This window comes from Cibotium barometz, chromosome 18 (assembly GCF_041138505.1).
Source record: "Cibotium barometz isolate CiBa-2024 chromosome 18, ASM4113850v1, whole genome shotgun sequence".
In the NCBI taxonomy this organism is placed as follows: domain Eukaryota; kingdom Viridiplantae; phylum Streptophyta; class Polypodiopsida; order Cyatheales; family Cibotiaceae; genus Cibotium; species Cibotium barometz.
Genome location: NC_141063.1, coordinates 40,863,949 through 40,876,580, shown reverse-complemented (window position 1 = coordinate 40,876,580; position 12,632 = coordinate 40,863,949). Strand labels below are relative to the sequence as shown.

At 42.7% G+C, this 12,632-nt stretch overlaps 1 protein-coding gene across 1 annotated transcript; it reads right to left on the bottom strand.

Moving 5' to 3' along the window:
• Positions 1 to 4,587: 4,587 nt before the first annotated feature.
• Positions 4,588 to 11,477, bottom strand: LOC147629345 (homeobox-leucine zipper protein ATHB-15-like). The gene is made up of 18 exons (XM_086812576.1): positions 9,713 to 11,477; positions 9,280 to 9,481; positions 8,989 to 9,089; positions 8,808 to 8,898; positions 8,626 to 8,721; positions 8,405 to 8,518; positions 8,200 to 8,283; positions 7,960 to 8,115; positions 7,747 to 7,821; positions 7,487 to 7,587; positions 7,200 to 7,386; positions 6,947 to 7,117; positions 6,764 to 6,844; positions 6,480 to 6,614; positions 6,072 to 6,385; positions 5,738 to 5,843; positions 5,368 to 5,520; positions 4,588 to 5,240 (listed from the first exon to the last, which is right to left on the bottom strand). The coding sequence occupies exons 1-18, from the start codon at positions 9,922 to 9,924 to the stop codon at positions 5,079 to 5,081; spliced, it is 2,541 nt and encodes an 846-aa protein (XP_086668702.1). The 5' UTR covers positions 9,925 to 11,477; the 3' UTR covers positions 4,588 to 5,078.
• Between the last annotated feature and the right edge of the window lie 1,155 nt (positions 11,478 to 12,632).

The window sequence follows — 12,632 nt, the reverse complement described above, 5'->3', positions numbered from 1 at the left end:
GGTTGTTCTAGATATTAGTTATGTACCCTTCCCCATGTTCCATGTACCTCTTCTAAATGGGGAAAAACTGAAACTTGGTTCCGTGGTAAAGGCAGTTCTATAATGAGCTCCTGTGGAGAGTGAGACTCCTACTTACATTGTGTGCGCTTGCTATTGGGTGTATTGTGGAACACTAGTGGTACAATGAAAGAGATATATCCTAGCTTTTTGTAATAAACCACTGCGGTTGTTAGGTTGTTGATCATGGTCTGCATGCCATAAACCCAGTTTAGGATTGACACCAAATGTTTGAAACGTTGTGGCATCAGATACGGTTTCAATCGCTTCCTATGGGAACGAACCTTGAGGTTCCTCATCCCGCTCTCTCTCCTTAACTCAAGTTGTGCCTAAAACATAGAGCAATTAAATGCCTTCTTCATAAAATTTAAGGTACTATTGACATAGCCAGTTGGGTGAATTCAGAGCTCAAAGGACCGTGGGGGAGGCTCCTATTTCCAAGTGTTTTGGTATTTCTCTACTCATGTCTGTGTTTCCTTCACTCACGTCTATGTTTCCTCCACTCATGTATGTGTTTCTTGGCTCATTACTTCCCAAATCTTTGCTAGATTCGAAGGAGTCTAGCCTTCTTAACAGGGGAGCACTCTACTAAGTGTTGGTTGTTTGTTGGGATCCAAGGCTTGTAGGTTTGAGGAACTGTGGTTTGATGCACTTCAATTGATTTTATTATTGTTTCCAATAATTAGTTCAGATCCGGGTTCTCATCAAAGGTCTAAGGTGCTATGTTAACAGAGCCAGTTGGTGAATTCGGAGCTTGGAGGACCATGGCAACTCCTATTTCTAGGTATTCCATTGTTCCTCCATGCACAATGTGTTTCCTCCACTCATATCTATGTTTCATTGGCTCATTTCTTCCCAAAGCTCTTCCCTGGGCCGAAGAAATCTAGCCTTATTAACAGAGAAGAATTGTATTGAGTGTTGGTTGTTTTCTAGGATTAAAGGCTTGGTGGGTTTAAGGAAGTGTGGTTTAATGTGCTACAATTGATTGTATTTTCATTTCCAATAATTAGTCTAGATTGGGTTCACATCATCAAAGGTATAAGGTGATGTGTTGAGACAGAGCCAGTCAGTGAATTTGGAGACTAGAGGACCGTGGTTGGCTCTCCTGTTTTTAGGTGTTCCTTTGTTCCTCCACTCATGTCTATGTTTCTCCACTCACATCAATTGTTGAAAATGAAATCACCAAAGATCCAAGGTTTTGCCCTACCAGTAGTAGATGAAAATAGAATGCCCTAATGCAAATGAACTTCAAATCAAAATCAAAACCAACAAACAACCACATCCAATAGCTCCAAAACCATATGTTTTTCAGAATGTTATATGCTAATCAATACGAGTAATATTGGGTAACCAATATCTTGCAATGGACGAAAAAACAAAGCTAAGCCCTAGGCTAGTCCTCCCAGGTTGTAGTGCCAAATATGTTCAAGTCAAGAGCTTACCCTAGCCTTGCCAAAGCATGTGTTTGCCTTAAAGCCACAAATGCAACTTCCGAATATGGGTGCACTAGCTCATCGCAACCTCATTCCTTTGTCACACCAAAATGCTCCTTTGTGCTACTGGGGTGAAGGGAGAGCTCTCATGGAGGCATAAGGAGATGATTCTTCATGTGATAATTCACTCTCACAAAAGGCAAGGAATGAAGAAGCTAATGAAAGAGGGAAACCTACAATCACACCTATTCAAACAAGCATCCATCTAGCATATAAGAATCCAATAGCATGCAAGCAAGCAAGAAACTTCAAGAAGAGGGGAAGAAGAGGATCTCACAAGAGGGGAAGAAGAGGATCTCACAAGAAAACTATTACAAAGGAATGATTCTCCATTGCTTATTGTTAAAAATGACATATATACAAGAGACTAGATTTCGCACTAGGCTCGCCACACTTCAAAATGGTCCGACCTCTATTACTAGTCTTAAGCAACTATATACACTACATTTGTAGACTTCCCCTATTTAACATTAAGAGCAAGGTAAGGTCACTTTATATGTTCCAATGCCATCTTACAAAAGATACTTACAAAAGGTAAGTGCCCGCTCGCACAAGTAAGATGGCAAAGCGCATGACGGTAGGGCAGGCGGGCAAAACCATGTTAACCTACAGAGTGGTTATAGCATGGGCTTTAGGGCTTACTTGAGCTTGGCTCCATTCAACATCATCTCATGATTCTAAGCTAGGGTCAAAGCCCGATCATAAGATTGAGGCTTGAAATTCCATACGGTAAACCTGATGTTTGTATCAAACCTCCTGAGGAACGACTTCAACTTTTATTCCTCAAATTTTCCTAATTGATGTACCATAGGGATGATTTTGTTGGAGTATGTCAGCATAGGTGACCCTTTTTGGAAGAGTCAATAAAACTCATTCTCAAAATTGTTCATGTACTAGGGTGGGAGGAATTTGGTTTTGAGGTCAGGCACAAAGGTGTCACATACATATGGTGTTGCCCCTTGTGTAACCAGAACTCGACCAATGCTACCACTAGGTAACCACCTCCCCAGTGAGATGTGGTGCCTCCAGGTGAACGTTGTCTTAAGTATCTAAAATTTTAGCCAATAGAAAATATGCAACAAGTTATCGAGAATAAATTGTGTAACTACAAAAGACCTGCAGAATGATCGCACTTACCATCATACTAAAGTTTCGTTGAGCATAGATGACGGTGGTGGATGTTGTGGTGGAGGAACTGGGACCAATTGTGCCATTTTGGGAAGTGCTGCTACTACAGACTGGCCTGTAAGGTTTCCAATATCTGTTGATGCTAAAGTTGCATGGCTTTCTGATCTAGTTTGTGTTGATACTCCCCAAAGCCATGAGTTCTACACAACGCGAGTCTTATTCAACCCTACATTTGGCTTCCTCGACCTTTTGTTCCTCAGAGCAAGTTCCCATTGTCTTTGTTGCTCCATCAGAAGAAGCATGTGTTCAACTTTCGTAGGACCCTACTCTTTAGGCTGTTATTTAAGCTTTTCTACCTCTTTTGCTTGTTGAAGTTGTAAATTTGGTAGTTTTTTTTACTCCATCTCTTGGATGAAATCTTTGTTGCTTTGCCGAAGCATTGGTGGGGTCTTCTTGGACACTTTCTCTTCAATGGTGTCTTCTTTAAAGCTTTCTTCTTTTTGTCTTGACATGGTGGTGGACAACTTGGTGGTTTTCCCCGACCTCAATTTTACCATCCTCTAGATGCTCTTACTTTAGGTAGCCAAGCTGCTCACAACCAAAAGCTCCAATACTAATGTAGCATGCAACCGATATGATTGTGTAACATGTAGCAAGGCCTTCTTTATACCTTTTCTTTTAGTGAGCTTAAGAAATCCACTTTAATCTTTGTACACAAGAGATAGCGTTGTGGAGATAGACAGTCAACATCGAATTGGGTCCCTAAAACCAACTTAGGGGCCCCCTCCCACAAGCAGGAGTATTTGTTGGCCCCTTTTGTGGATCTTGAGCATGCCATACGGGAGCCCACTTATGGCTGGCCATAAGCCTAGCGTAAAGCGTATGATACCTACATGCTTCTACAATGCTTCTACCCTAGGATAACGTAAATGACATGTTTTGCAAGTGGGTTTAGTGATACATACCAACACCGAAGTCTTTGGATGTGACCTACATAGCTCATGCCTGACATGTCCTTGGACTAGGGCTCTCACAAATAAATCCTAGAAAGGTTCTAGGATGTACAAATCCCATGACAATGAGCTTGTCTAGTTCTCCTTTGACCATTTGATCGTACATGGGATTCATGTGATAAGCTCTCTGTTTGGATTGTTTCACACCTAGTACCAATTAATTTGGGTTTATTATTTGTGCCATTCATTATGCCCCAAAAGTACACCGTGTGTTTTCTATGAGTCCTGTGGGACTTTATACTTGCTGTGTTGAAGGGAATGGGAGTTGGAAATGCCTCTCTCAATCGCAGCATGGTCTTATCGACCAGCCGTGTGATGAGCATCAGCTCACAAGCCTAGCAGCCATGGACACCTTCATAGCGTTTCTTGAGGATGCTTTTCAATATGCGACTGTGCATTTACCCTCACCAATATACATCTTGAAGACAGTCACAACAGGAGAAAGGTCTCATTGAGTTTGAAAATGAGTGAGTTTAGGAGGCTTGTTTTCAAAATCTGAGGTCGGAGAGGACCCGATATTAGCAATGGTTTTGAAACTTGTGCTTCAAATTGCTTCAATCCATAATTTCGTTCGTTTGGACAGGAGAGCAATAGCAATAGTGTGTGTGTGTGTGTGTGTGTGTGTGTGTGTGTGTGTGTGAGAGAGAGAGAGAGAGAGAGAGAGACGCATTGCCACTAGAAAGACTACATTATCAAGTGAGAGAGGTTAAAAGCGCACAATTTCACTCAAAAATGAAGAACAAAATGGCTGAAGCCTCATATCACTGCTACAAAAACAACATAAAAGTACAGACAGAAAAAGTCCATAGAGTTGTTTGTGGGATAAACGACAGTCATGAGATGCAATTTAATAATCTAAAAGGTTAGTAATGTCTAATCTCATCCTCAAATGCACGTTGTTGTGAAAATACATTGGATTGCAGGAGTCAAAGTCTCAATGCAGGTATTGAATCTTAAAGGTAAAGACTGAATAAGAGAGAAGCTCTCATTGCAGCAGTGTATGATTGGTGGGCTCACACAAACCAGTGTGCATATCTACACACAAACCAGTTTGCATATCTACTTTGCAACTGAAGTAAGGCTCACCTCTCTACAGAAGTATCATGTGATGAATGCAGGTATTGAATCTTAAAGGTAAAGACTGAATAAGAGAGAAGGTCTCGTTGCAGCAGTGTATGGTTGGTGGGCTCACACATACCAGTTTGCATATCTACTTTGCAACTGAAGTAAGGCTAACCTCTTTACAGAAGTATCACGTGATGAATCCTATTTATACAAGTATTACCTGCTCACTCTAGCTTTTGCAAACTAGTGGCTCAGGTTTAGCTTCAAAAGTTACCACTAAAGTAATCTTGGAGCAATGTGGTCAGCTCCAACTTCCAAAGTTCTACTGTAAAGGCACACTTGCAAAGGACCAGTTGCAGAACATAAATGCAGCCACTCGCATGTTTTGGTCACTAGTAATCACCTTCCATCCTGTAGCACGCTCAAACGAGACCGGACGGCCTGTGCTTGTTAGACAAACTCCTGATGGTAGACGTGCATAACCCTGCACCAAACACCAATCTCATGGTAATCAGCTTCGTGAAACAGAGATGCATGTACATAGAATGCTTAAGCACTCACCTTGGCCCTCGGACAACTAACTTCTAAAGGGAAATGCTTCGCGGCATTACCTCTTTTTGTATAAAAGGAGGAGGTTGCGAGTAATCAGTCTTTCTGCAGCCATCGTTAAACATTTGTTCAAGAGAGAGCTCTTTCAGAGTAGTTGAATTCGTTTCCAGCATTTCCAAAGCCGCATGGTTGGCAAAGATGAACTCAGGTAACGGCTGCTCTCATACATTAATCCATGGGAAAAAAAAAACACAAACTTTCTGAACAGTACATCACATAGAACACCACCTTTCTTCTAGCTACCTACATTTCCAAGGTTTACACAGAATGTTGAATTTCAAGAAGCTTTTCACAAGGAGATGGTTCCCCTTTAATTTGAACAAATAGATATGTAGCCATAAAGCTTAAATCAGAAAGGAAAATGATACTGACTTTCCAAGCACAGCACACAACGGAGGCTTTGAGAGACCAAAAGCTCTTGAACATTCCCTCAGCACTCCCACCAGTGCATGGCAAAAGCTCTTGGCCTAAATACAACCTGCACAGCAAACAGGGAATCCCTACAGCTTTTGCTTTTGACCTTTTCAATAAGCCAATACCCTTACATTCTGGTCCCTCTGGGTTACATAGAATTCCTTGCAATCAGATAAAGAGAGACTATGCCAGTTTTAATGTATGACAAATAGAGACTACCCTCACAAGCCCAGCAATTGACCATGCACACCAAAAGACTGAACCTGCACTACATGTGTGAGACATGGTTTACCTGTAGCTGTCTGCTATTTGTTGCACAAGGACTAAAGCTTCCACACCACACTGCATTGTCATAGTGGATAGAAGATGTGGTCGTAAAGAAACAGCAGCCTGCTGAAGAACATCAACCAAAGCCTGCACATGCCGCTGAGCTTTGAGAGCCACAACATCACGGTTCTCTGCCTTGTACATGTACTGGAAAGCTATGGTTAAAATAGAACTTGGCTCTTGCATGGAGTGGGAGCTGATCATTTGCATCCTGTTATTCCTTGATCGATCCTCAAGTGAAGAGGCTAGATCCAAGGTCTGTGAAGAAGTTGATTTTTCCTGCACCCACCAAAAAATTAGCTGCTTTGTGACAAATATGGAAAATGATGTATTAGAAACATTAAAAAAAGGATTAATGGCGGCATTAACTTACTTTACAACCATCCAAATGCATGACGCGGAAGCCTGATGGAAGAAGAGGAGCATCATCTGGGACAGATGCATTGACGGGAGCAAAGATCAACTGAGCATACTCACTAGCTCCAATTTCCTCCATGCTGCTGCAGAGCTTCATGACAAACCCCCCCACCCCCCGCCCGGAAAAAAAAAAAAGATAAGTACAAACAGCAACCGGCGATCTTGCAGGACGCAAGATGGTAAGGGATTCTAGACACTTAACGGCATTCAGAAATGGAGTGGTTGGATGGTTGATGACACCTGAAGCAAAAAATTGTCTGACTGAAAGATGTCATCCCCTCTCGGTGATCTGGACCTCTGAATTCTCACCACTTCTAACACCTGAACACACACACACACTAAGTTAACATCACATGGATGGTGAATGGCATCTCGTCATGCACCCCCCCTCAAAAAAAAAAGCTATAGTATCGAGCAAATCACCTCATCTTGTCCTACAATAGGCTGGAGGACTTGAACAGAGCTGAAGTTTTTCTTCAACAAGTCATTCACGCTTGTCCTTGTGGAATCCGCATGACTTATGTCCATGTCAAAGTCTGCCCATGCAGTCCATCGCTCCCTCAAGTAACGCAGCAGCAGAGGAGGAGGGACACTCTACACCAGCTCAGAATAAATCAGGTAACCGTGGAGAAATCAAGGCGGCGGCAGAAAGCAAATCAACATTTTGTTCACCCACATGTAGTAACAAGGAAGCCTTTGCACAAATTATGCCGCCCCTAATTCTTGTCCCTGCCTCAGTTACTCCAAACTGCTTATTACAATTCGAGGGTGGGTTGATGTGAACGCTGACAGTACTAGGCCCATCATTTATTATGGAAACCCACCCCTCATCGGGAAAACAGTTGACAGCATCATTGAAACCTCTGACGATCAAAGTGAGGTCCATCACATCAAATCCTAATACAACCACCTTCCCATAGGTGAGAGCCAAGATGAATACATAAAACAAGATGGTATATTGACCTGATAAGGCGATGGCTGAAGCCACGTAAAGAAGAAGTCGGATTGCTGATCAAAGCCACTTCAGCTTTCTCTTTAACAACACTGCGCAGATGACACAAGACCTGCAATTGTGTAGAGCTTCAGCACACTCTACATAGACCCAAAAAAGCCATCTACAAAGTGAAGGAAAGATTCAAAACAGGACATGTTACTGAGCTCGGGAGCTTGTCACAGCAGTAGAAGTCTATTTTATGAAAGACGGATGCTTTAAGAGAGCTTACTTTATGAGTCACTCTCCTCGCAAGGATAGTTGATGTATCATAAAGAGGTCGAAGACCTTCCAAAAAGCTACCAGACTATCATTCAGCAACATACAACAAAGGCTTAGAACAGAACCTTAGAAGTGAAAACAATGCCACAAAATCCTTTGTGAATGAAATGGGCACAAATGAGAATGAATTCAACAAAACAATCAAATAGGGCCAAAAGTTTACCTTGAAATTCATGTCATCTACCACCATCACCATCGATCCCCCTTGTTCATAGGGTCGAATCAAGAACCCACTTGACAGCAGTTCTGCCCGCACAAAACCTGGAGTAATTGGGATTTCCTGCACACCCTGTCCAGCAGCCAAAGATTTTTCGCATATCTGTACACCACAAAAATCAAATGCTTAATGTCTGCTCTGAGTGTACAAAATCAAGGTTTCAGCATATTGGGAAGAACACTTCACCACCAAACTCCCATCCTCCATGCAGCAAGTGTATCTCAAAGTCCAAAAGTCCCATGGTGCATATACTGTGGTGGGAGCATACATCTGAACATCATAAAATAAAGAAGAAGAATTGATGTAATCAAACGTGTGTATTTCCTGAGCACCCCACAGTGCCAGGTTACTTGAGAAAAGCTATTGAAGTTCATGTATGCAGGACCACAACCTGAGTGTGCACAAGTTCTACCAGTCCCCCACGATCCGCAGTAAAGCTGGCTAGGGTATCTAGCCTTCGGCAATCTTGAAGCCATAAAGGTCGGTTCTTTACAATTTCCGCAACCTGTCGTTAACAAGTGTCTATTGAACGTGAAAAACAAAGAAAACATCAAGGTGTGAAGCATTGCGCATTATCATTGAAAATCCCTGGCAAAAGCCAGCAGCTTTCACCTTGAAAGGTTCAAGGTCGATAAGGCCACATGCTTGTGCAGCAACCCCTCCACATAACCGTGTCAGAGCATAAGCTCCAATGGAATCCGGACCAGGCTGAACAACAGATAAATGCAATGAGAAAATGTTGTGAAAACATTGATAGAACCTTAGTTGCAAGGCATGTCCAATTTTTACATCACCTTCATCCCAGGCAACGGGATCCCATCCACCACGCTTCCTGTGGCCTTAGCTAAGAACTCCGCAAGAGTTTTCTCTGCAATGGCCGACAGTCTGCTCTTGCCCCCAAAAAAAATGTCCTGCCTTAATGACCACACACAACATAATGTACAAGAAGAAAATCTCCAAGAGGTGGTAGCTTACTGGGAGAGACTCCATTCTTGAGAAGAATGTTGAGGAGAATGCTGATGCTGTCCACTTGTCACAACAGACTCAGAGCTCGTATCGGTTGTGGCCATGATAACCTGCATGTAAAAGGCATGCTCATGAAACCAGTGTAAAAGGCATGCTTGGGATCTCTTGTGAAAAAGGCCAAAAAAAAACTATGATGGGGAACACGCAGAATTGTGTACTAAACATTTCCTTGAAGACTGTATTAAATAAATGATTCAGAGAAGCAGTGTACAAGCGTGTGAGAAGAGGGGGAGAACGAACCGGATTTGCCACTCGAGGATTGAGATCAACATTGGGTTGCTGCAGCTGTAGCTGTTGCCGCAGATACTGATTTTCTGAGCTCAACTGTGCTGCTTGCTTCTGCAATCTATCATTTTCCTCCAAAAGTAACTGATTCATGGCATTGAGCTTTGAGTTCCAATTCTGCAGACGGCTCATTTCCTTCCGTTGTTTTTCCCTACACCTGAGATGCACAGGGCAAAATCACATGTTGCAATCAATATCTTGCACACATTCTATGCATGGGCAAAGGCAACGTCTATACAACTTGAAGTATGCTGATTATGTAAAAATAGAAAAGAAATAACGATAACAATCTTTTTAAAATTCTGGGAAAAATTAATAATCATGCTGTTTACCATACACAAGCCAAAAATATTATAATTTTTTTTTAAAAGAAACTGGCCGTCCATACCTTCTGTTTTGAAACCACACTTTGAGCTGCTTGTGGCCGATGTTGGTAAGAATTGGGCACTCTTTGATGAGCTGCTGCCTCCGAGAAGAGCTGGGCTTAGGGCAGTCATTGTAAACCCGCTCAAGGATTTCCACCTGCTCAGGTGTGTAACGAGCATACTTGCCACAGTCCAAGCTAGCAACCTTCCCATCTTTCCCCTTTCCACTGCCCATCTCAACCTTGTAGAAGAAACCCTGCTTCTAGGCCAGTGAAACAATTGATCTGATCCTAATTCAAGCGACAATACTACTGCCCACTTCACAGAAAAGGCTTCTAACAACTAATTTGGTGCAACTTACGCAAAGCGTCACTGCCCATTACACTAAAAGCCCTCTAACTACTGATTAAGTGCCGATTTAAGTAAAGCAACCACTGCCCATCTCACAACGAGAGAATTGAGCAAAGAACTTGCTGCCCAGCTCACAGAAAAGCACTTTAAAGAACTGACTTGGTAACCACTGCCCACGCCAGAAGGCCTGTTAAAGGTTCTCGGGAACCTTGCAATCCTTACAGTCTTGCTTCAGAAGTTGCAGAAGAAGCTCGCCTGGCTTTAAAGGGTAACAAGGGCCACCATACAAAACGCCCCCCTCGCCCTCCAATTGTTCGAGTCTCGTGGGTTTGATGTTGGCAAAAGAAGGTTGTGGAAGCTATATGAGAGAGCACTACGGTTTTAAAAAAGAAGTTCGTTTTCTGATGGCCAATGCCCCAGATGCCCGAATGCGGTGGTTGAGAGGGCAAGCAGCTCTTCTCAAAGCTTGCTAGTGGGCTGCTGGGGGCTACCTAGAAGGCAGAAAATTGAGGTTAAATCCCAATATATTTACTACCTACCGTTAAATGCCAAAAAAGGGCAGGAAATAAGAGGAAAGAGAAGTGAAGGCCTGGCCTGCAAGCTAGTACTACTGACAGCTCAATGGAGGGTAGAAAATGAAAGGAAAAATCGTGGAGCCCAAGTGGGGGAAAAGCCGGGAGAGAGAGAGAGAGAGAGAGAGAGAGGGAGATGACTCATGAGATGAGATGAGATGAGGTGAGAGAAATGGATGAGGGGGCGAGAGAGAGAGAGAGCTGAGAGGAGATGAGGTGAGAGAAATGACAGCAGAAAGGAAAAATTGGGCAGCCCAAGTGGCAGAGAGAGGAGATGACCCACAACAGAGAACGGGGGCTTTTGCGCACCCAAGAAAAGGGTAAAAGCTACGAAAGGGTTTTGGGCACCCTAAAGCAGGCAGGCGAAAGCACACACCGAGGCAGGTATGTAACTTGGGCGCCCAAAAACAACAGAGAGCAGCACAGAGAGTACCCTAGAACAGGGTTCTTAGAGTATGTAATTTGGGCGGGCGCCCAACGACAACACAGCGCAGCAGAGCGAGTACCCTAGAACAGCAAAGAAAGGGTTCTTATTTGGGCGCCAAAAAACAACAGAGCGCAGCAGAGAGAGTACCCTAGAACAGTGTGTTGGGCGCCAAACAAACAAGGAAACAAGCAACCAAGTCTCCAGATTTGTAAGGTCAGGTCTCATCCTAAATGAAAAGAATGGACTCGCTGGAGCGTCCTGTCAGTGATCTCTAATAAAGGTGAGCTTGATGGGAAGCCTTCGCGGGAGCGAATTCCAACGAAGCGGTGAGAGAAGAAGAGAGGACAACAAAACACAATTCTGACAAATCCCGCAAACTACGAGGCTGTGCGGCCCGCTGCCCACGGGTGAACCCCTCCCAATGGAGCACTACGCACTGAGGCTTAGAAAATGTAGCTCATCGTATACGTGGTGGTATGGGACGTGTACGGTGCACCTATTTGTATGTAGTTAAAATTTAAGAACCTAATCACACGGAGCACCATCCTCTCTATCTCTTCTCTATATTTCTATATATATATTATATAAAGGATGAGTTTCACGAACCTACCACATGGCAAGAATTTGAAGGTTCGGGAGATAATTTGGAGGTTCGAGGAGCACCATCCCAATATCTCTATCTCTTCTATATATCTCTATATATATTATGTAAAGGAAGACTTTCATGAACCTGCCACTCTAGAAATTTGAAAAATATCAAGCTGGGATTATATATGTGCAAAGCACGTGTCAACCCACTAGTACACATAATGAACTAAGGCATTACATACCATAAGTGTAATAACCCAAGCCATCGATTTGCACGATGACGCTAGCTTCATGTACAGTGCACCTATTTGTAAGAACCTATTCACACTTAGCACCATCATAGGTAGATTAAAAACCTATTTACACGGAGCACCATACGCATAATTAACTGAGGCATTACAGACCATAAATGTAATAACCCAAGCCATTGATCTGCACGATGAGGCTACCTTCATTCATTCTTGTGCCACTTTATGATTCTACTAGCATCTTCCTTGTTGCGAGCATGGGTTGGACACGAGAGATCCATTGTCCGTGCATGACTCACGAGTGAAATTTTACAAGAAGTTTATGGCTTTTGGTGGATGTGGAGAGTTGCAAGTGAATTCATCTATGGACCAATGTATTTGAGATTTCAAAATGGTGTAATCTAAAACAAGGCATGCCTATGACAATGTGAGTGCGCGAAACTTTATCATAAGCTCCACCTACTTGATTGATTCAAATGCAAAAGTTATGATCTTGTTTTGACCAAATTGGATTCAAATTTGAAGTACTTTGTACCCAAAAAAAATATATTAATTCAGGTTTGACCAAAAGGTGTTTATATTATATTTACTTCCATAACCACCTATAAATAGTTGATGTGCTTAATAAACCCGTTAGTATTTCTTCTCCCAAAAAAAAGGGATTTTGAATAAAAGGTAGAAATTTTGTATGTAATTGGCATGGTTGTGCACAAATCGCTAGAGTATGTGTAGAAGAGTGTGCAACCAAAACAAAGTT

Excerpts from the sequence above, each read along its gene's own strand:
- LOC147629345 (XM_086812576.1), bottom strand. The coding sequence starts at position 9,924 with ATGGGCAGTGGAAAGGGGAAAGATGGGAAGGTTGCTAGCTTGGACTGT. Across the intron at positions 8,519-8,625 it reads TCGACCTTGAACCTTTCAAG|GTTGCGGAAATTGTAAAGAA; the intron begins GTGAAAGCTGCT and ends TGTTAACGACAG. Across the intron at positions 5,241-5,367 it reads CTCCTTTTATACAAAAAGAG|GGTTATGCACGTCTACCATC; the intron begins GTAATGCCGCGA and ends TGTTTGGTGCAG.